General features: G+C 43.7%; 4 protein-coding genes across 8 annotated transcripts; 2 read left to right on the top strand and 2 right to left on the bottom strand.

Annotated features, from left to right (window-relative positions):
- Window positions 1-235: 235 nt before the first annotated feature.
- On the top strand, window positions 236-3019 carry LOC123050860 (probable NADH dehydrogenase [ubiquinone] 1 alpha subcomplex subunit 12). The gene is made up of 5 exons (XM_044473592.1): window positions 236-477; window positions 1563-1589; window positions 1673-1764; window positions 2083-2192; window positions 2646-3019. Exons 1-5 carry the CDS (start codon window positions 389-391, stop codon window positions 2808-2810), a joined length of 483 nt encoding a protein of 160 aa, XP_044329527.1. The 5' UTR covers window positions 236-388; the 3' UTR covers window positions 2811-3019.
- Window positions 3020-4700: 1681 nt separating this feature from the next.
- On the top strand, window positions 4701-13520 carry LOC543080 (D-xylose-proton symporter-like 2). 4 transcript variants are annotated; one of them, XM_044473579.1, is made up of 15 exons: window positions 4701-4969; window positions 5121-5236; window positions 5659-5737; window positions 5824-5883; window positions 5993-6059; window positions 6156-6280; window positions 6367-6468; window positions 6549-6917; window positions 7117-7164; window positions 7359-7421; window positions 7731-7811; window positions 8123-8221; window positions 8414-8551; window positions 8679-8819; window positions 13502-13520. In XM_044473579.1, the coding sequence occupies exons 1-14, from the start codon at window positions 4958-4960 to the stop codon at window positions 8805-8807; spliced, it is 1488 nt and encodes a 495-aa protein (XP_044329514.1). In that variant the 5' UTR covers window positions 4701-4957; the 3' UTR covers window positions 8808-8819; window positions 13502-13520. The 4 variants fall into 4 exon arrangements, with proteins under 4 accessions (XP_044329514.1, XP_044329507.1, XP_044329519.1 ...); XM_044473572.1 differs by lacking the exon at window positions 13502-13520 and adding an exon at window positions 10703-10939; XM_044473584.1 differs by lacking the exon at window positions 13502-13520 and adding an exon at window positions 10297-10315.
- LOC123050821 (cytochrome P450 85A1) lies at window positions 10111-12667 on the bottom strand. Its single transcript, XM_044473555.1, has 7 exons — window positions 11709-12667; window positions 11322-11505; window positions 11148-11227; window positions 10899-11061; window positions 10721-10827; window positions 10516-10634; window positions 10111-10431 (listed from the first exon to the last, which is right to left on the bottom strand). The coding sequence occupies exons 1-7, from the start codon at window positions 12462-12464 to the stop codon at window positions 10320-10322; spliced, it is 1521 nt and encodes a 506-aa protein (XP_044329490.1). The 5' UTR covers window positions 12465-12667; the 3' UTR covers window positions 10111-10319.
- Window positions 13521-14063: 543 nt separating the features above from the next.
- LOC123050803 (wall-associated receptor kinase-like 17) lies at window positions 14064-18711 on the bottom strand. Of its 2 annotated transcripts, XM_044473539.1 has the most exons (6): window positions 18534-18711; window positions 17904-18077; window positions 17055-17310; window positions 16740-16962; window positions 16522-16642; window positions 14064-15590 (listed from the first exon to the last, which is right to left on the bottom strand). In XM_044473539.1, exons 2-6 carry the CDS (start codon window positions 18066-18068, stop codon window positions 14130-14132), a joined length of 2226 nt encoding a protein of 741 aa, XP_044329474.1. In that variant the 5' UTR covers window positions 18069-18077; window positions 18534-18711; the 3' UTR covers window positions 14064-14129. The 2 variants fall into 2 exon arrangements, with proteins under 2 accessions (XP_044329474.1, XP_044329479.1); XM_044473544.1 differs by lacking the exons at window positions 17904-18077; window positions 18534-18711 and having other exon boundaries at window positions 17060-17310.
- Between the last annotated feature and the right edge of the window lie 4068 nt (window positions 18712-22779).

Raw genomic sequence — 22779 nt, 5'->3', positions numbered from 1 at the left:
GCGTGTGGCCGATGGAATGACACCGCTGAGTTAAGCTTGGTAGGGTTGCAGAGTATGCGCAAAAAAAAGATAGGGTTGTAGAGCTGGAGTTCATTCTAGTTTTTTTTTTTTTTGGAGACATTGGAGTTCATTCTAGGCGAAGGAGGCTGCCATGGAAAGCTTTTTTTGAGTTTTTTTAGTATGCATAACAATATGGCTCGGCCCAGTTGCAAAATGCTTGCTCACTAAAGTGAGTGAGAAGAGAGTGGGCCGGCCCAGACCGTCTTGGTCCGCTTCGCCTATCTCCTCCTACCTTTCATTCTAGAGAGAGAGAGAGAGGCATCGCATCGCGGATCGGCCATTGAGAGAGAACGAAGGGAGAGCGGCGGAGGAGGCGAAGGCATCATCCATGGCCGCGGTGGTCCGGAGCGTGTGGCAGGGCATCAGGGAGAAGGGCCTCACCAACTTCCTCCGCCACGCCCGCGAAGAGGGATACCTGTAAGTCTACCCCCCTTCCCCCACCCCCTCGCCCCCTCCCGGATCTGAGATTCGTCCATGCTCCTTCTCCTGTGGCTGTTCGGTCAAGATCCCATGCGATTATCATCTAGGGTTTCTTCAATTTCGAACGCCTCGCGTGTCAGTTCACTTATTATTGGGATCGCTAGTTTCGTCCGCATCCAAATTAATGAACCCAAATGAGTAGGCAACATCACATATTCACCTACTGCCTCAAATATCCCTTAAAAATAAACCTGCTGCCTCAAATTACATAGTAAGCTTACATGCCTTCGAAATTATTCTGCTGGGATTGCAAGGCCTGAAAACAAAAAACACAAATGAATGTTCCTTCCTCTTGGTCTATGCAGTTTAAGACAAAATCATCCGGTACACAAATGCATCTGCGGATGTTATCATTTTCCTCAATAATAAATCACAACACAGCATACCTTCAAGAAAATAATAAGGTAATAGTACAACACAACACAATGAGAAAGTGCGGGGCAGTGCAAAATTCATACCATCGGTCAGCCACTGTACTCATTGGCTTTTAAAAAATTTCATGTGCTTTCACCTTCCACATAATGCTTTTCGATTAGTAGCAGGACTCTAGCATCCCAGAATATAGTACTTTTAAACCTAGGTACACATTACAATTAGATCTAATAGTTGTGAATTCTCACATTAAGGTATCTTCTTTGTGAAAGCATGTGCACAACTTTGCTGCTGCTTCCAGTTATTACTTGATAGGTGTATATATCGTTCCATCAGAGAGCACATTTTTATTGTGATGAACTGGTTACGGCCTGCAGCTTCAAGCCTTCAAGTTGGTGTCCCCACTTCTTAAAAGGAATCACTTTCACTCTTTTCAGTTTTCTAAATGCAATAGTTGTGTTGCTTTTTGGTGGAGTATCACCATGTACACTAACCTATTCTTGTTGGTATTCTCTGGACTGTTTTTAAATTTCTAAAATGATATGGGCCTCATAGAATTCCATAGTAGGAGGAAAAAAGAGAGCTAAATTCTACATGTCTTTCTTTGTTTATGCTTCTAATCTAATGTTGTAACATGGTTTTATTTACAGAAAATGCCTTGGGGACGGAAACCTATTGTAAGTCCTCCCTCCCATCTCTCCAGTTTTGTTCGAAGGGATGTGTGGTTGTGTGTCAGTGTGCAGACTTCTCTTCTTTTCAGGCAAACCAAAATTCACAACATTGGTGCAACCCTTGTAGGAGTTGACACTTTTGGAAACAAGTACTATGAGAAACTACATGACACTCAGTATGGTTAGTGCATCGCCCCTTAGTTGAGCTACTGCAATTTTTTATTGTCGAATTCTATTGCATGCCCACATTAGAATGTTGACCATCAAACTTATAGACATTGCCACTTTAGAAAGAACAGTATCGGACTCTATACTCATCATCTCCTGTTGTCTAAGATTTTGTCTCTCGTCTCTTCTTTTCTCTAACGCCTGAGATTGGAACTTTGCTAACGAACATTCCAAGCTTGACGATTTGTATTTCTATGTGTGAGCATACTTCTTGTGCTTCAGTGTTTCCCCCTGATGATGTAGTAGAAACTAAACATTGTTCAATCTTCAGGAAGGCATAGGTGGGTAGAGTATGCGGACAAGGGTCGCTACAATGCATCCCAAGTGCCTGCTGAATGGCATGGATGGCTGCACCACATTACAGACAGCACTGGAGATAAGGCAAGCTGTCTCTTTCCTTGTGCTATTTTCCTGCGCATATAAAATTTCTGAGATGCTTTATCCGTTTAGGCAGGATTTCCTGAACAACATGTATTACCTAAGTTGTACTACCTCCGTTTAGAAATAAGTAACACTGTTTTAGTTCATATTTGAAGTAAAAAAGTGTCACTTATTTCCGAACGGAGGGAGTATAAAATAAATGAGCACTTAGGCGTGTCTATAAGGCCATGGAATCAATGGGACTATGAAAGTTTTCTTATTTTCCCTCATTTTTTTTAAGTTTGATTATTATTTGAACGGTGCAATAGGCTGCTGAGAAACATTATCACTTTTTAAGCTATTGTTAGCCGAAATGCCCTTTGATGTGTGCAAGTAGATTCAGTGCACTAGTTTTACTATTGGTAATTCGAAACCAAGTAGCTCATAAATATGACTTTCTTTTGGAGGGGACAGCTGCTGGAGGAGAAGACTAAAAAGTTCATTAGGGAGCACAGACAGAACTACACCGGACAGGGTGACGACTTGATCTACCACTCCAAGGGGCATGCTCTGAACCCAGGGCAAAGGGACTGGACAAGGTACCAGCCTTGGGAACCAAAGAAAGAAGAGGCCACCTGATCTGTATGAATGGTACCTGATAATCCTCTTCTATGTTTCGCATTTGGTTTGGTGTCGCGGATCTAAAACCGCCAGTCACCTTGGTTTCATGGACTGGACCTGAATAATGTACTCTATCTGATACTGAATACCTGCCACTGAACAATTTTAATCTCTGTGGATGTGGCAATTGAGAAACTGGCGATTCGGTCGTCGGTGTTTGCATTGAAGAGTTTCTTTTTTCTACTGATGTCAATGGTGCGTGGATGTTGAGATGCTGAAAGGAGATAATATTGTTTGGTAAATTCCGTGGTGTTGCAACATGCCCGTGTTCTTTTCTTATCATTTTCTCTTGAGAAAAGGCCACCATCACCATTCATGTCAAGAAGCTACATGTACACACGGGGAAGACACTCAACCACATGGAACAGGAAACCTGGGCATGGGCTGCCCTGGCCTGACAGCCTAGACTCAAAGCCTGACGGTTGAGCTGGACAAGGGCTCCAGTTTTGGCCCGAACAATTTAGTAGGGATGGGACATGAGTCCAAGACCAATCCATTCCATCCCACTGTATTTCTAAACCAAACACACCCTAAAACAGGTTTGGAAAAGAAGATGGGCAATGAAGACCCGGGTGAAGTTGGGCCACTGACATATGGGCCCACCTATCAGTGTCCCAACTGCACCCTGCAGTACGCCAATAAAAATGCATCTTTTCTAGTTTGGTTGTAATTCATTGGTTCATCTTAAGAGAATATTCCTCTTAGATGCAGAACATGCTTGATCCGCAACCAACTTCTTAGTACATCAACACTAGAAGTGGCGGAAGATGGGTAGGTGGGGCCTCTCAACCAAGACGTCGTGGTTGGCGAGTGGGGACTCTACTGAATTTTAGCATGGGTGTGGTAGATTACTATCGTGAAACCGGACCTCTATGAGTGCTTTACATGGCCGGACCAAAGCTATTCTAAAAACTAGATCCATTGGAGTGGGAAGTACTCAAGATATAGAAGAGGACTCAAGCAGGTTTGGTCCTCTTTCTCTGATGTGTTCTTAGAACCCACTACCCTCCCTCCTAAAAGACCATGTGACCACCGGATTCGAAAAGCTAATTATAGGTTCTTCTCTCCATCGAAACAATAGGGCCGTTATGCTTATTACTAAACTTGTTGAAGAGATGAAATAGAACCGAGGTCTATATTTTTGATCAGAGGTTAAATCGATCATCAGATACCTCTGAATTGGTGGAATCACCGGGTTCTTCGCTTTAGCGACTATAGAGAAAGAGAAGGCTCTCATCTCATCGCCAACACTACCACAACAGGAGGGGAGCCGAGGGCCCAAATCACGCGCTACTGATGGAGCCATCCTTGCCACCTTATGGACTCTGTGACGCGCTTGAAACAAGGCGGAGAGAAGGAGAGCACACTTAAAGCAAGGTGGAGAGAAGGAGCACACAACTAGGCAAGAATCGACACATGCCAAAAGGCCGCAAGTAGTAGGTTGAAATGAAAAGATGACGCTGGTCTTCGCTAGCTATCTCAGGCAGTAGTCGGGCATGTTTCGTTGACCTTTGGCCTACATACAAATATACAGGGATGGGCCCCTCACACACCTCATTGTTGCCGGCTAGCCGGAGAGGAGAGGGGAGGGGACAACAATGGAGAAATCGGAAGAGGAGTGTGTGGGGCCGGAGCAAACAAATCTCGGAGGAGGGTTTGGTATCATTGTTTGTGTGTGAATATGGCTAAGATGCTCTTTTTGATTGCAATGCCTATCCTTCTCTCTGCAAAAAAAGAATAACTTCAACAAGCACATGCAGCCGGTCGCGTGCATTATTGTTAGTGAAGGCGACGACTTCTTTGCAAGAAACAAATTGAGAGGTGAAAAAAACAGTGGAGATAAAATTAGAGTACTCTAATAAAATTGAGAGAGAGAGAGAGGGAGAGAGTCGTGGAAGCGTGGAGAAAGAGCAGGCGTGGACGACGACGACGACGTGACTCCTGCCTCCCACCTGGTTATGGTTAAATCCTCGGGTACGTAACACAGCCTCGCCTTCCTCGTGCTACGCGATTGTGGTTAGGTACCAACCATCTTCCTCCGCGGGTCTTACTTCAGCACGGCGCGCTACTACTCCTAGCACGGAGCAGAGCAGGACAGGACATTAATGGCGTCCAAGGTTAGTACTACTACTGTTCTTCTTCCTCGCCCGCCAATTTCCCTTTGTAGCTGCTCCCCCGCCTGCCCCTGGCACGTCGTTGGCTTTCCACCAGTACCTTTCGTCGGCTGATCGATTTCATCGGCTCGGCCGGTTCGAATTTCTGGTGCAGGGCGAGAGGGATGTGGAGATCCACGTCTCCTCCCCGCTGCCCGACGACCGCGACGCCGCTAGGCCCTTGCTGCCCGCCGCCTGCGAGGCCTACTCCGTCTCCGCCGCAATCCTCCCGTACGCCGCTCAACTTCTCCTCCTCTCTACCGCTCGCTTAACTGATCGTTCATTGCTAGATTCAGTTTTTTTTTAACTTACTGCTGTACTGCCACCACCCATGCTGTTGCTGCTGCTTCATTCATCTGGGGTCTCCTTGGGTGGGAGCACTGCAAAACCATCAGCTTACTCTGCAACCAAAAGACTTGTAGAATTGTAGTACTACTCCCTCCGTTCCTAAATATTTGTCTTTCTAGAGATTTCAACAAGTGACTACATATGGAGCAAAATGAGTGAATCTACACTGTAAAGTATGACTATATACATGTGTATGTGATAGTCCATTTGAAATCTCCAAAAAAGACAAATATTTAGGAGCGGAGGGAGCAGTACATAGTACAAAACATATCGCCTATCTGAATGCTTCGTTGTACTGTCTGCAGCTTCTTTTTCCCAGCTCTGGGTGGGCTTCTCTATGGCTATGACATCGGGGCAACATCTGGTGCCACCATATCGCTCAAGGTACCACTTCCTCACCACCCTCCCCAGTCTCCAACGCCACAACAGCTTACAGTTGGTCATAATTATCTTCTGTGCATCGATTGCAGTCCCCCACATCCAGTGGTACAGCATGGCACGACCTGTCATCAGTGCAAACCGGCCTCGTGGTATGCTCCACTCTTAACATCAGTCCAATCTTCTGTAATTATGCCATCACCACGTTTGGCCTCATTTTAGTCTGCCGTGTGCCTTGTCGTTCCATTGTTTGCGATGCAGGTCAGCGGCTCACTCTATGGTGCTTTGATCGGATCCGCCACGGCATTCACCATTGCGGATTTTCTAGGTACGCATGTTCTGCTCTCCTCGTGCTCTACTCCATGCTATGCTGTGCAATCTATCTGTTGTTCTGATATGATCTGTGCCTAATTGCTTACCACAGGAAGGCGCAGAGAGCTTGTTGTTTCTTCTATCATGTATTTGATTGGAGCTCTTCTCACCGCAGTGGCTCCTAACTTCCTTATCATGGTGGTTGGTCGCTTTTTATATGGCATAGGAATTGGATTGGTAACGATACTTAATGTCATACTTGAATTGGATATGGACACATACATACATTTCTATATGAGGCTTATGTGAGTCGCTTTCATTAGGCTATGCACGCTGCTCCAATGTATATTGCTGAGACTGCTCCAAGTCAGATTAGAGGCATGCTCATCTCTCTCAAGGAGTTCTTTATTGTTCTTGGGATGCTTGTAAGTTCATAGTAGATACTTCTTTTCCCCTTCTCCGCCCACTTATCTTCCAGCCTACTTATTTCCATTTCCTTCTGCAGCTTGGTTATATAGTAGGCAATCTATTTGTTGAAGTGATTTCTGGTTGGCGCTACATGTATGCCACCAGTGCTCCGATATGTGTCATTATGGGCATCGGAATGTGCTGGTTACCTTGTTCACCTAGGTGGCTTCTGTTATGTGCCACACAAGGAAAAGGAGATCTGCGGGAGACAAAAGAAAATGCTACACGTTGCTTATGTCGATTGAGGGGTCAAGCGTCACCTGATTTGGTTTCGGAGCAGGTCAATTTGATTCTGGAAGAACTCTCATACGTTGGTGAAGAGAAAAAAGCAGGCTTCAGTGAGATCTTTCAAGGAAAGTGTCTCAAAGCAATGATAATTGGATGTGGTTTGGTGTTCTTTCAGCAGGTACTCTCTTCAATCTTTTTTGTTGACCTGTCCTAGAGTTTTGTTCGTATATTCTCCATGATATCAGGTTGATCTTTTCAGTTCAAATAATATCAGGCTGATCTTTTCAGTTCAAATAATATCAGGTCGATCTTTCCAGTTCAAACAATATCACGTTTTATGTGGTGTTTATTCTTCTCCTTCTCTATGTATTTGCCAGGTCACTGGTCAACCAAGTGTGCTATATTATGCTGCGACAATTTTTCAGGTACTAATACTTCTGCATATGAAATTATTTAACTCAAGTATGCCATTATCTTGTGTTAAGGTTGCCATTTCCAGTATAGGGGTGGGGGGTCAATCTTGCAGGGCTAGTTGGATTTGCATGTCATTGCCTTCAAGCACCATCAATTTTTTGCTTTTCTTGCTGTGTTATTGATAGCTATCACTATTTGCACACAGAGTGCTGGATTCTCTGGAGCATCTGATGCCACTCGTGTATCAATTCTTCTTGGCTTGCTGAAGGTAGGTGCCAAGTTTTGCACAAGTTTAGTTTAAACTTATAATAACCAGCAGTGATATCTGCCCACTTTAAGATGGTTCAGAGGTTTCACACGTACAAATTATGAATGCCTTGAGAAAAATTCAATATACACACGGTGATTCCATATTATTTTTAGTTGAATCCAGCCCAATATATGCCTAGTTAAGATTTGATGCAATGCTGATAAATGCATAAGAAAAATAGTACGATTTTCCGTTAAATTGCATATGTCTGTGTTTGTGTGGAAAAAACAAGAAAGTATTACTAATGCTGTGGTTTCATCTCTGTAGCTGATTATGACTGGAGTTGCCGTTCTTGTGGTTGACAAACTTGGCAGAAGACCATTACTAATTGGTGGTGTTAGTGGAATTGTAAGTCTGGCTTCAACATGTAGATTTCTTATTTGAATATGACCAACCACAAAAACATAACCAAGTTGAAGTTAGTATTCGAATGATTTCTATCATTATGTGTAATGAAATGATATATTCATATAACTGAATAATATCTTTTCATGCATAACTATGTGTCTCTGTGGAACAAGGTATTGTTAACTTTCAAATATACCCCAATGTTGAAGGCTATCAGGGGCTAGGAAGCATGATCGTTTTTTTATCAGATACTTTGATGGAGATGTATCCACACTTATTCACACTTTGCTGTTGATGGTTGTTATGTGCAGGCTGTCTCCCTATTCTTATTGTCTTCATACTATACCTTGTTTACGGGTGCTCCTTATGTGGCTGTAATAGCACTTCTACTGTATGTTGGCTGCTACCAGGTACTTACAGAGTTGGCTTACCCTTATTTGCCATAAAAATAGTACAAGAGGATTTCAGGGAGGAATATATTTAGCCTCACCTTTCTGAAATACTAGTTGGCTTGCATTTACACCAAACTTTGAGCAGTTAAACTTTACCTGTGAGTTAAATTTGTCTCTTTGTCTATCTGATAAGAAGTGGTTACTTTGCAGTTATCATTTGGCCCGATTGGCTGGCTTATGATTTCGGAGGTTTTCCCGCTGAAACTGCGTGGCCGTGGATTGAGTGTTGCTGTTCTTGTGAACTTCGCCTCCAACGCGCTTGTCACTTTTGCTTTCTCCCCACTAGAGGTACAAGCCTGCTGCTCTTTCCTTATGAGTTTTGCCTTGGTCCTGGAGTGTATTATCAAGTTAATCCTTTCTTAAGGTTAGTACTATCAAGTTAGTGATCTTTTCGTGTTTCTGCATTGTGCTGTAGGACTTGATTGGCACCGGGGTTCTCTTTGCTTCGTTTGGGGTGATTGCGGTGGCGTCTCTCGCATTCATATTCTGCATTGTGCCTGAAACAAAAGGGCTCACCCTGGAAGAAATCGAAGCCAAACTGTAGATCCAACTATCTGTAATCTCTCATCTTAGTTAGCATCTTCTTTACTGCTCTTATTACTCAGCTATTTTGTATGTGTAGTATTACATTGAGAAAACTACTTATTTGCCTCTGAATAAGGTATATCTAAATAGAAGGTGTCCAAGTGGAAGGGTCTTCATGAGCGAAAAAACATCGAAGGGCAAAAACTGTGAAATGTAGAAAATCGTGAAAAAATTGACATCAAAACGTGTGCAAACACGCATAGAATCGAGAAAATTTAGATAATGACATCCAGCAAAAAACTGTTTAAGCACATGAAAAATATGTTCTAAAACCTACCAAGTTTGTGATATACGTGAAAAATGAGGTCCTATTGCAAAGATACTCTCAAGCAAAATATTGTTAGGACGTACCAAAAAAGTTCTGTACCAACCCCCATGTAGTGAGATGAAATTTGAGAAAAAAATGGTATTGCCTGAGAAACATCTCTGGCGTAACGCAGTATATATATTATGTACCAACTCATGTAATCATCGAAAATTGGGCAAATTATGTACCAACTCAGGAATCAGTTCGACCTTCTTTTTTTTGGTAGAAATAAGCTTGGCCTTTCTTGATTATCCTTAACTAGGCTAACTTTTTAATCTGCCCAATTATTGAGTACATTTGGCAATCCCTAAGCAAGCCATTATACAACTCGAATACAGTTGACTATTTAAAATCTATGGAGATAAATACATAGTATTGTATACGACCTATGAGTAACAATTAAGATACAATGCACTTGCAGTGTCTCACGGTGGGTCGGTACAATCCCATGTTCCCTAGCATGTGCGGATGTGCCCATACAATTGGTTAGACATCTGTATTTCAATGACCTCTGAAACATGATCATTAATCAATATGTATGCTGGTTAATTATTTTGTATCGTCATATGAGTTCAGACTGGGGACTTATTTGGAATATTCACTCTTTAGTATTATAAATATGAATACGGAGTTTCATAAGCAAGTCACATACTTGCCCATGGTTGTTCAAGTACATTATTAAATAAATCATTGAACATGGTAGCATCTTGGGCATATTCCAAACACATTCTTCATCGACCCTTTTCTAAATAGGGGAGGGAAACTATGCTGGATTGATTCCAGCTTTGGTCAGTTTTCATTTCTTGTATGCAGATTGATTGATGATTCAGTCCATATCTGAATTAGCTGAGACTTTGATGATCTGTTGATTTTCATCTCAGCTCTGAAAGAAATTTCTGAGGGTTTGGCCTGCTTGCACCAAGTTATCATACTGCATGCATACATGTCAATAAAATACCACAAAGACCAGCAGCACTTCATTGTCCCTTTCTTCTATTTGACTTTATTTTGAAATTATCAGCTAGCTAGGCTTGATCTTGGCTCATCCAAGAAAAGGAATTAAGAATTTGTTTCATCTGTTGGAGTATGTAACAACTAAGGAAAATCATATAGCTTCATAATTGGATGCATATCCTGACAGATTTACTAGATGTGCATCAGTCATCAGTGCATCTTGTCCTTGCGTATCGGCGTGAGCTGAATTGGGCAGCCATTCTTGAGCCTCGGAAACATTGCCCATTTCTCAAGGTTTGTATCGTGGTCTGCCATCTCCCATCTGAAAACATCAGAAATTTTAATTTTAGTCTCCAGCTCATATCTGTTTGCATCAAATAAAGAAACTTGGCTTTAGAGTTGAAACCTGAAATTTGTGACAAGGCGATGAAGGAATATTAGCATCATAATCTTGGCAAGGTTCATCCCCAGGCATGTTCTGCTGCCTGCTCCAAATACCAAGAAGCTGTATGGCTTCATATCATCCTGTCCATAGCAACAACATCAATCTGTCTACATCACAAAACAATAAATATCTACTATAATTTCTTCAGGCTTACAAGAATACATACGTTGAACCTGGAAGGATCAAACACCGTCGGATTGTCATAGATGGCCGGATCATAGTGTATGGATCTCGCGTCGACATTTACGATCCAGTCCTTCTTAATGTGGAATCCTGTTGTTACTTGTCTCTGTCAATAGTAGCTTCCAGCGAGGAGGAAGAATAAATCAGAGAGGTTTAGTTACCTGCAACCCGGCAGTCCTTGAGTGCCACCCTTGGAAACCAAGAAACTATGGTGGCCATCCTCAGAGATTCTTTGACCGTCTTGTATGCGTAGTCCATGGTGTTCAGATGTTGTAGGGTAAGAGGTGCATCATTGTGCTTGGATGCCAGATCCAGCTGAACTGACTGCATATACATATACAGAGAGAATTGCAATCAATAAATGAAGTAATTTATTCTTCATATATGGGCCAAATATGCAGCTCACTCACTCTTAGTTTCTCTTGGAGATCTGTGTTGTCGCCCAGGTACTTGACCATCCATGTAATTGCTGTTGCTGTTGTCACTTGCCCTGCACTCAGTTACAAACAAGGGTTTGTTTGTAGCTAACAACTTAGAAAGTCTTTATAGTTAAGAACTAAATTAGGACTTGCATACATGTATACCTGCAATTATGAGTGTCAAAATGTTATCCAGAATCTGTTCATCCGTGAGCGCTTCTTCAGGTGAATCCATATGGCTCTTGAGAAGAAGGGTCTGCAGAAAGTCGTCGCGGCGATCTAGTTTCAGGCCATTTTCTCGCCTCACGAATATTTCTTGCCTCAGTACATCCATGATCCTCTTCCTTGCCTGACACCAACAGCAATTCCACACCAAGAATCTAGCTAGAAATCATTCCCTTCTTGTGAATTTGTAGTGATTAAAAACATGTATACTTGCGCGAATCTTGGTATCTAGTCAATCTAGATCGGACAGTGATGGTTTCGAGTGGCGGAAAAAGTAAAAAGAAATAAGGAAAACTGTAAAAACATTAGAAGAAAAAAAAAGGGTACCTGTAGGCCTCTGCAGAACCTTGTTCCAGGCAGCCTGATTGGCAGCGCGAGCATGGCTTGCGTTACGTCCATGACGTCGGCCTGCAGCTGTCCCAGCTTATGTGCATCCTCCTGTGGCCCGATGAGCATCTCGCAGATGGCCGTGAAGGTGACGTCGAGCGCGGCGTCCAGCACGACGGCCCGGCCCGTGCAGCCGTCGGCCAGCAGCCGGGCGGCGATCAGGCGGTCGAAGGCGGCGGCGAAGGCGGCCGTGGGCGCGGCGGCGAAGAGGCCCGCGACGGCGCGGCGCATGCGGCGGTGCGCGCCGTGGGAGGTGCAGAGGAGGCTGTGCTCGCCGAGCAGGTCGGCGACGGTGCGCACGTAGCGCTTAGCGAAGTGGGGCGGGTCGGCGGCCAGGAGGCTGGCGGCGGCGGCGCGCGCGCGGGAGGAGAGGAGGAAGACGTGGGTGCGGCCGAAGAGCACGGTGCGGAAGCAGGCGCCGTACCGGAGCGCGCGCGCCTGGACGAAGTGGTAGAAGCCCCTGCCGCTGCTGTTGTCCGCCAGGAAGGACAGCGTCTCCGCCCCGACCGCGCCCCGGCACCAGCCGCCGATGCCCCCCGGCGGCGGGCTGTTGCCTTCTTGCCGGAGTTGTGAAGCGCGTAGGGCGCGGAGGAGGAGGTAGGCGATGCCGCCGACGACTACCGGTAACAACAGCAAGACGTGAGCGGCCGCGAAGCGCCATGCCAGCTCCGCCGTCGTCGGCGTCGACGTCGACATCGTCTCCGGCCGGCGCGCGCGAGCTAGTGACTAATGTGGTTTCACTGGCGCTAGCGCTGGCACGCACGCATATCTAAGCAGACATGCACGCGCGATATATGACCGAGTCTGGTGCAACCATTCTCCAGATCAATCATGGCGATGGATCCTGGAGGGATACCTGATCTGATGGATTCCAACCGCACTTGCGCTAGTTGCATCGCATCTTTTCCCGCCGTCCCTCGCTTGCGTTTCAAGATGAGTATCATCGTCTCTCTGTTCACGCAAATAAGTACGTTGACGAGATGCGGGATGTCATTTCATTCCATTCCATTTGCATGGCGGGTGCTGTGTGTCGTCATGATCTTAGCTTCCAGGTCACAGGTCAGGCAGGCAGATATGACCAACCAGCACGAACCAAAGTTCAGTCAGCTTTATTAGTCGAGTTGTGTGTTTTCCCATTGACTGAACGGCCGCATATTCTGGTCCAGTCGAGGAGTATCTCCAGGAAGAGGAACCCACCCAATTTCCCACTCACTTAACCAGTGATGACTTGTCGCCCGCATATCTATGGGCATATGGCCTTCGATCATCATCATATCATTCGTGTGACTAACCTACCTTCCTAGCTAGAGTAGCTACTAGTGAAGTACTAATGGAGCTTGACGATTGACGAAGAAAAGTAGACACGGAGGCGATAATTCAACTGGAGCCCGGGGCTCATCTACCGGTGAACAGTAAATCGAAATAAATAGTGAAAAATATCAAAAAAAAAAACCTGAAACTTTTCTCATGCTAGAGGAGACTACTGCTGTCTTTTATATATTGATCAGGTTCAAGGTTCATCTGATTAATGAGCTATCACGCAGAGTAATTTTACAAAAAAAAATGATTATTACGGTGGGTACTGAAATACTTTAAACCCCAAATTTTCAAGCCAGGTAAAAACGAATTCCAAACAAAAACATATTTATTCAAAATTAAGCGGATTCTGAAAAAACTGAAATGATTTTTGAAATTCCCGAAATCTTGCCTATTGACCGTGCTCCTTTATTCAGGCCCGTGTTATTCAGAGCATGAAGAATTATTCTTATTCAGGAAAGGAATCCGAGCATGGAATTTCTTCAAGGGTGGAGAAAAGGAGGGGATCAAAGTCACCGTAGATCCGGGTGGTACGATTGTCACCATAGCTTTCTCTTTTTCGCTTCCACTACGAATGCACGCATGATATGTGGCGTTGCCCCTTGCCCTTGGGATCGCGAGTGTTAAATGTGCGTGGAATATTTTTCACTTTTCAGAATAAAGACAGATGCCGGCGAGTTCAGTGCGTAATCCAGGCCGTTGAGTGCCCAGGGTATCCGCACGTGTGAGGCCTGTTCGGGAACGTGCAGGCGCTGCTGCGCAATGCACAATGTCTAATGCTCATTGGTTATCCAAGTTAGACATTTTTCCTGAGCAAATAACATCTCAAGTTCATCCCTATAGCGGTGTGCATCACACGATGCAGAGGCCGGGGCCCGGGGGTTTCAGCCTCTTTTTCAAAAAGGGACAAAAGGAAACTAAATTCTCCTTTTATGTTTGTGACGGCGTGTAAGCAATACAGGCAGGGATGCAAATTTGTGGCCTTCATGGTACCCTGACTTTAATTTTTTTTTAGTTCATTTGGTTGAACAATGAGGCCACCCACTATACAGATGGAACACTAGTAGTAATCGCCTTATTGCGTGCCTTAAGGAGCCTCCTCTCTCTCCTGATCATCACAAGTAGTTCCGTCACCTCCGTCATATCTGGTCGTTCCTTACTGTCTTCTTTCAGGCACTCAATTACAACCTTGCCAATTTCTTCCAGGGCGAAGATATTGTCTTCAGTTGCAATCTCCTTGTCAAACATTGCTCTTCCACTCTTTTCTCTCTCATAAACTTTGCGGTACTCATCGACAAGGATGCGGTTTTCATCAAATATGTTCTTCTTCCTGGTAATGAGCTCCAAAAGAATAGCTCCAAAGCTGTAGACCTCATTCTTTAGTGTTAAATGTCCATCTTGCATGAATTTTCGGTCCATGTAACCCATATTAAGCAGCATCAATTGGTTGCGTGCATCACTTGATTCAGAGGCCTGTAGCCTCATCTCCTCTTCTAAACTATAAAGCCTCGAAAGCCCAAAGTTTCCAATTTTTGGTGTCAACTTGTCATCGAGAAATATGTTGATCGGTCTGACATCACCATGTAGCATGGGGTAATTTGCGTAGGAGTGCATGTATCTTAACCCTTCTGCAGACCCAATTGCGATGTCAATACGCAAGTCTAAAGGAAGTTTTTGTTTACTGCCATGGACAATGCTCTCGAGGCTCCCATTAGCAGCAAATTCAAATACCAACGTTGGAACATCCATCTCCGGGCAGCAACCATAGAGCTTGAGGATGTTCTTGTGGATCAGTTCTTTATGGACTTCTATTATCACCTCAAACTCCCGCCTCAGACTATTATTGCTTAGCGTGATAAAGGTCTTAGCTGCCACCATCGTATTGTCAGGAAGAGTTCCTTTGTAGGCTTTACAAAATCTTCCGGTACCAAGAAACTCTGAATTGTTTTTTGTGATTTTCTGTATTTCCGCCTTTGTGAAAATCGTTAGGCCCCTGACAGTCTGTAGGTGTGAGCCGCCATTCATCACGAAATTCCTGCGTGCTTTCCTGCTAAAGATATTCAAGTCTTTTAGCTTCTCCAAGAAGCTAGATTTAGAGCTGAAAATGCCTGTTCCTGGTCGGTCAACCTTCCGCTCCGTATCTTGTGCTTCCTGTAATGAGCACTGATCTGCATTTTCTTGACCCTGCTGGCAGTGATCTTCTGTTTCTGGGCGTTCATTGATATCCTTTATAAGGCTCTCAGCTGCAAGCTTTCCTATTTCCCCAGACTGCTCCTCGAGTAAACTTGGCTGCAGCTCAGCTAGTGAACTGCTCATGCCAGTTTGGCATGAATAGTCAGCTCTTGCTGTTTTATCAAGCCTATCAATTATGTGCTGTGCAACTGGTCTCTTCTTTGGGTCCAAGTCCATGCACTCTATCCCGATCTTAGTGCATACTCTTACTTGTTCTAACTGTGCGTGCCTCTCTGGTGCCTGATCCAGTCGATTCATCCAACTTTCAACTACCTACATAGTTGCAATCATGAGTTACTATCTACCTGTTTTACATACTTCAAGCACAAGGCGGTCAACCAAAAAAGAAAAATACGCTTAAATAACATCACAAAAAGCAAAACATATGGTTGTTAATGTGGTGGATTTTTTTTTATATAAATGGATTTGAACGGATAGATCTTCATCATTATACATAAATAAGAATGATAGATAATCTTCGAGAATGTATATAAACACATAAGAATGATACAACATCAATTCATCATAACTATACCTAATTACATAGCATCTGTATATAAGTAGGTCAAATACCTCAACAGATGATAGCCAGCAGCAATTCTAGATAATTCTGAAATAAATTACCATAACTTTACTCCTAGGTTTGTTTACTGCTAATGGGCTTGCACATGAGCTTGAATATCGTGCTAGAATCCATGGGGATATAACACTGGCTGCCGGTGTCCCAGCTATGGCTCAACAGGCCTACTTTAATGGTTCTATTTTGATTCAAGGAAATACATAAAGCTCTCTTCTCAATTTTTTACCATAAATTTAATTATGTAATATCACATAAGAGCAACAAGCCTTTTAACATATAAATTGACGAACGATGAATTTTGATTCCACGTATTGATTTATTACCATGCACAACTAAAGTCCACCTGTTGTGCTTACTACACAGTTGTTGAGTGTTGTTCTTCAGAACCTTAGTCTGAATGTTATCTTCCTCCGTTTCCCTACCTTGCCTAGTTTCTCCTTGTTTGTCTCCAGCTTGCAAATAGGTTCCTTTTTAGCTGTTGTTTGGTAGCTTAGGTGCCATTGCCTAACTTGATTGTTCTGTTGGTGGAGGAGCGTTTTGGCTGTAAAAACTACTTTGGTTTCTTTAATGAAATTGGGGGAGAAATCCCCTTCAATAAAACAAAAATGCTTAAAATTTTCTTACATGCTCCTCTTCAAAATATCCCTTCGCTCCTGTAAGTATCTCCATGATTATAACACCAAGACTATATATATCTGACGCAAATGCTATTTGTCCTCTATAGAATTCTGGAGCCAAGTACCCCCTAAGGGAAGATTATGTAAAGTTTGATCAATGAATGCCCAAATAAAACGTGAAGTCGCGCATAACAAAAAATAAGAGCTTTCAAGATGCTGGCTTACTGAGATCCACACAGATGTTGAGTAATAGCTCGGGTTTGCCCTTCATCAAAACACCGCGAGAGACCAAAATCAGCAATTTTGGGTACCATGCCAATGTCAAGCAGGACATTAGCAGGCTTAAGGTCCAAATGAAGAATGCGCTTCTCATGAAGGTAGCATAAGCCTTCACATATTCCCCTGATTATTCGATAGCGCTCTCTCCATTCAAGTCCGCAAGATGAATCTGTACACGAAAGAGCCGGATTTTGTATTTTATGAATTAGTTTAGATTGACGGCGAGTAAATAAATATGGAAGAAATAGATTATGGTGGTACCAGACATATGCTTATCAAGACTCCCTTTGGGTACAAACTCAAAACAGAGTAACCAGTTTCGTACATCTGCCATGACAAGCTTCCCCTCATATTCTGCCATTTTTCCTTGTGTGTCAGCACAATACCCCAGAAAACGTACTATGTTCTTGTGCTTGGTCTTCATTAAGCATTTAACCTCTCCGTGGAATTTACTCTCAGTAATATCAACTGTGTTGGACAGCTTCTTTACAGCAACCATCCGTTTTCCGATCATTCCCTGCGGCCGTGAACCATATTGTCAATATCCTCGGCTTGAGTGTGCCTCGTGGTGTGTTGTAGCTTGCATATATAGTTTAGTTTGCAGAATTCGTTGAAAAGAAAGGAGTTTCCATTTAACAAGACAAAAGACTATCCATTTTCATTAATCAAGAAGTGTTAATTAACAAGTTGCCAAGATCGTAGCAATAATCTGAAGTACAAATGAAAGTCTTATCTCCCACCAAATCCTAATTTGGCGCTTCCTCATAGGGAAAAAAGAGTTTTATGCATATGTCAGAGTTTTATGAACAGTCGTTCTGCTTCATGAAAAACAGGGCTTTCCGTACTGATGCAAAAAAAAAGGAGTTTTATGCAGATGTTACAAGAATTTTATAAGCAGGCGTTCTGCCGAATTCATGAAGCAAAGATAGCGTAAAGTATTACATTGCTACAACATACTCCAGACTCGGCTGATATCTGTCATGTTCCACAACAAATGCTATCCATGTAGTATAGCAACAAATGCTATCTATCTACTGTAGTTTTTAGATTTTGCCGATTATTAGTTTTGAGAGGCAGTTTGAGAAAAGAAGCTGATTAAAGGCGTGGTACCTTGTAAACCACTGCGAATCCACCGCTGCCAATTTGCTGATCAGGGGAGAAACGGTCTGTGATGTCCTCCAAAAGTGATAACGGCAGGTCCGTTGGCTCTGCGCTGTCATCGAGCAGCATCCTCTCCAGGATGCCGTGTCTATTACTGCTGGCTTCGCCGTCCATTTGCAATCACTGAAAGTATACAATGAAATGAGTACATCACCCCTGAATTAAGGGAAAATAATGCCCATTATTTGTGAGGCTAGCTACTACCCAATCACGCACAAACATCTGGAGGCTATCTAATCGTGCTAGGCTAAATCTAGCTAGTACAGCAGCTGCATAGCCGCCAGAGCCAGTTCTACTGCGCACGCTCTCAGCTCGCCCGAGTCGGAGGCTGCCGCACCCGCAAGCGAGCCAACAGCATCTACGGCCGCCACTCCACTGCCCACCGACGGCCGCGCAGCCGCATGGCAACCGCGGCTCCCCGGAATATCACCGAAAGTCGATTTGAGAATAGCAGGGAAACTGAAGGATGAAATTATGATGATGCGGTAGGGGCCGGGCATGGTTCAATTTGCATCCCAAAATTAAAATACGCAAGAGACGATTAAGCTACAAAAAACAGATGCATGCGTACATACATACCTTCAAGGAGGACAATTTATCAATGGATAGGCGAAGTGATCCTCGGGCGACTAGCTATGAAATCGAGATGTGAGGAAGGACAAGGTGAGCGAGCTTCAGCCTTTCCTTTGATTTCTGCCTATCAACGTCTCCAGCCAATCACACATGTCTTGTGTTTTTTTTTTGTTGACAACAAAAGTCCAACTATTGGGGCCGTGACTCTTTTAATTTTTTTAAGACATATGACTCTTTTTCTTAACACAGTACAGAAGCGAACGCTCATATCTACACGCATACAGTCACCCCTATGAACGCACACACACATGCCCTACCCCTATGAGCACCTTCGAGAGACTGAGTTGGCCTATCATCTTGAGATTTACGAAGTCACCGTAGGCGCCTCGTCATCGACGGAAACGTCTCCTCCCACTGAAAGCGCATCGTCAGAAATCCTGAAATAAATCCAGAAACAATGCAAACAACAGGACTTGAACCCTGCTGGACTGGAGATACCAATGTCCCTCTAATCACCCAACCACAGGAAAATGATGCTGGAGCAGTGGCGGAGCTTCAGAGGAAAACCTAGGTGGGCCAGCCCAGAGGAGAGAACTGCAAACGATGGGCTGGGTTAGGCTCCAAAGTATAGTAAAGAAAGAACTGCAAAAAACCTGGGCGGGCCATGGCTAAGTTCGGCCCTAACTAAGCTCCGCCCCTGCTGGAGTATCCAACTAAGACCATCCACAAGCTCATGCGACGTTCGCATCGTCTAAGGCTGGTCATAGTGGGAGTAACATAGGTAGTAACATAGATGCCACATAAGCAAAAATGATGATGTGGCAAGTAGTTAATGAGGAGAGAGGCAAATAGAGTAACATAATATGTTACCATCACATAGCGGTTTTCAATGCATAATGAGTCTACAAAGTAATAAATGAAGGCAACTATGTTACCACACCTATGACACTACCCACTATGAAGGTAGTAACATAGACTAGTAACATATGTATGTTACTAGTCTAAGTTACTCCCCACTATGACCAGCCTAATCCATTCGCGACTCCCCCCGCTGCGTGCCTAGCCGCCTCCTCGTTGTCCGATCTTGTTGTCCTGTCCCTCACTGCCTTGACGGATCTAGAGGTTCATGACGCATGGGCAGTGTTAGCGTGTAGAGCCCCCTCGTCAGGCGTCTTTTACGTCGACCGTCTCGTTCGTGTGTATGTGTATGTGGGTAGGGGTCCGGCGATGGTTCCCCCGGCACTTGGCCCACTCAATTGAGGTGGTGGCTTTCCTTGCTCAGATGGAGTGTCAAAGAACTTCTGATTTTCAAAGCAAATTGTAAATAAAACAGAAAGCCAAATTCTCTGTCCAGTAATTCTAGTCAAGTCCAATAAATACCAAATTAAATTAGTGGATAAAGAATTTTTAAAAATAATGCAAAAAAAATCAAATCATTTGAACTTATAGTTTAAAAGTTAGAGGTGGTCAAAGTTCAGTCAACATAATCATTTAATTGATTTAAAACGATTTAAACAGAAAATCATTGTCGGCCACATCAAAAACGTATTTCTAAAATACGCTTTCCTTGTATGTCCCACCCGTTGGCTCCTGTACGCTTTCCACTAACGTACCGCTTCGGCTAGTGGATCCCACCCGTTAGTTTTAAATCGTGTTAGAGTGGTTAGTGGGGACGGCGGCTCACCGCCGACTGTTCGCCGGGGTAGAGGGCATGATGGTGCTCGGGGATAGGTCCGTTGGAATGGCATGACGACGACAACGACGGTTCTGCTCATACCCGTGGCTACTTCGGAGACGTCTTAACGACGTCGATTTTTTTTTCTCTGGTGGCAGTGGTCTTCGTGGATCGTCGGACTCTGGTTATTCATCACGTATGTGGGTGGCTAAGATAGGAGTCGAGGTTAGTGAGGTGTGGCAGTTCAACTTGTGGTGGTGTGGCCTGGCACTAAAAAAGACACATTCGTGACATTATGGCACGAACAAAAAAAATTCGGTCATGGAAGTGACACTTCCATGACGATAATTGTAACAAAAACATGTATAATCATAGATGTGGTGGGCTCCTACTTCTATGTCAAAAAATTATAATAGAAAATGAGTTTTTTATCCCGGGCAGGCCGTAGGTGGACCCACATGACATTCTTTGGGCCATCCATGACATCAAAATCATGGTGGAATTGAGGGCGAGAATTTTCGAGGATTCCCGGTATACGGTGGGTGGTCGTGCCCAAGCGGTGTAGTGTGGTTTGCATGTTTCTCTCATACGCGCGCGTGTGTGAGCCCTTCGCTAATTGAACCCGAGCGAGGCGTTCGCTTAGTGAACCCGATCGATCTCTCGCACACTACATTGAACCCGAGTGATCCCTCGGACTACTACTGAACCCGAGTGATCCCTTTGCTGCTTACTGAACCTGATCGATGCGAGCGAGACCCGTGTGCGTACGTAGTTTGCTGGCCTGATTCATTGATGTGTTGCATCGGGCCTTGATGACTCACAAGTATAGACGATAAATTGTAGTCCTTTCGATAAGTAAGAGAGTCGAACCCAACGAGGAGCAGAAGGAAATGATAACCGGCTTCAACAAGGTAATGTCTGCAAGCACTGAAATTGTCGGTAACAAGTTGTTTGATAGCAAGATAATTTATAACAAGCAAGTAACGGTAACGATAAATAAAGTGCAGCAAGGTAGCCCAATCCTTTTGTGGAAAAGGACAGGCCAAAACGGTCTCTTATGATAAGCAAAACGTTCTTGAGGGTACACGAGAATTTCATCTAGTTACTTTCATCATGTTGGTTTGATTCGTGTTCGCTATTTTGATAATTTGATATGTGGGTGGACCGGTGCTTAGGTGTTGTTCTTACGTGAACAAACCTCCTACTTATGATTAACCCCCTCGCAAGCATCCGCAACTACGAGAAAAGTATTAAGATAAAATCTAACCATAGCATTAAACTTTTGGATCCAAATCAGTCCCTTACGAAGTAGCGCATAAACTATGGTTTAAACTTCTGTCACTCTAGCAACTCATCATCTAATAACTACTCCATAATGTATTCCCTTAGGCCCAAATATGGTGAAGTAACATGTAGTCGACGTTCACATGACACCATAAAGGGAATCACAATATACATATCATCAAGATATCGAACACATATCAAGTTCACATGATTACTTGCAACATGACTTCTCCTATGACCTCAAGAACAAAACTAACTACTCACAAATGGTAATCACGCTCAAGATCAGAGGGGTATTAAATAGCATAATGGATTTGAACATATAATCTTCCACCAAATAAACCATACAACAATCAACTACAAGATGTAATCAACACTACTATTCACCCACAAGTACCAATCTAATGTTCTGGTACAAAGATTGAACACAAGAGATGAACTAGGGTTTGAGAGGAGATGGTGTTGTTGAAGATGTTGATGGAGATTGCCCTCCCAAAGATGACAGGGTTGTTGGTGATGACGATGACGATGATTTCCCCCTCCGGGAGGGAAGTTCCACCGACGGAATCGCTCTACCGGAGGACAAAAGTGCTCCTGCCCAAGTTCCGCCTCGAGACGGCGGCGCTCCATCCAGAAAGTTCCCTCCTTATGCTTTTGTATGTCAAAATGACCTATATACCATAAGATGGGCATCGGAGGTGGGCCGAGGAGAGCACAACCCACCAGGGCGCCCCTGGGGGGCCTGGCGCGCCCAGGTGGGCTATGCCCACCTAGTGGGCCTACTCCGGTAGTTATTTGCTCCATTATTTTTTTACATATTGCAAAACAATTCTCCGTAAATTTTCAGCTCATTTGGAGATGTGTAGAATAGGTAACTCTGATGTAGCTTTTTTAGGTTTAGAATTCCAGCTGCCAGCATTCTTCCTCTTTGTGTAAACATTGCATATTATGAGATAAAAGGCATTAGAAATACTCCAAAAAGCATTATTATTCATAAAAACATTATAAATAATAATATAAAAACATGATGCAAAATGGACGTATCAACTCCCCCAAGCTTAGACCTTGTTTGTCCTCAAGCGAAAAACCGATATCGGAAAACATGTCCACAAGCTTAGAGAGAGAGGTGTCGATAAACACAAAATACGGACATATAAGCATCATGCATATTATTATAACAACAAAGAAATTTAACATAAAACTTTATCATACAACCTTTATCATATAACTTCTTATGAACAAGTAACAATTCCTCACAACATTAAAGTATAAAGCATAAACTCTATTGAAAGC

The sequence above is a fragment of the Triticum aestivum genome, chromosome 1A, assembly GCF_018294505.1.
Source record: "Triticum aestivum cultivar Chinese Spring chromosome 1A, IWGSC CS RefSeq v2.1, whole genome shotgun sequence".
NCBI lineage: Eukaryota > Viridiplantae > Streptophyta > Magnoliopsida > Poales > Poaceae > Triticum > Triticum aestivum.
Note: the sequence above shows the minus strand (reverse complement) of the source record. Positions and strands in the feature narration are given on the sequence as shown.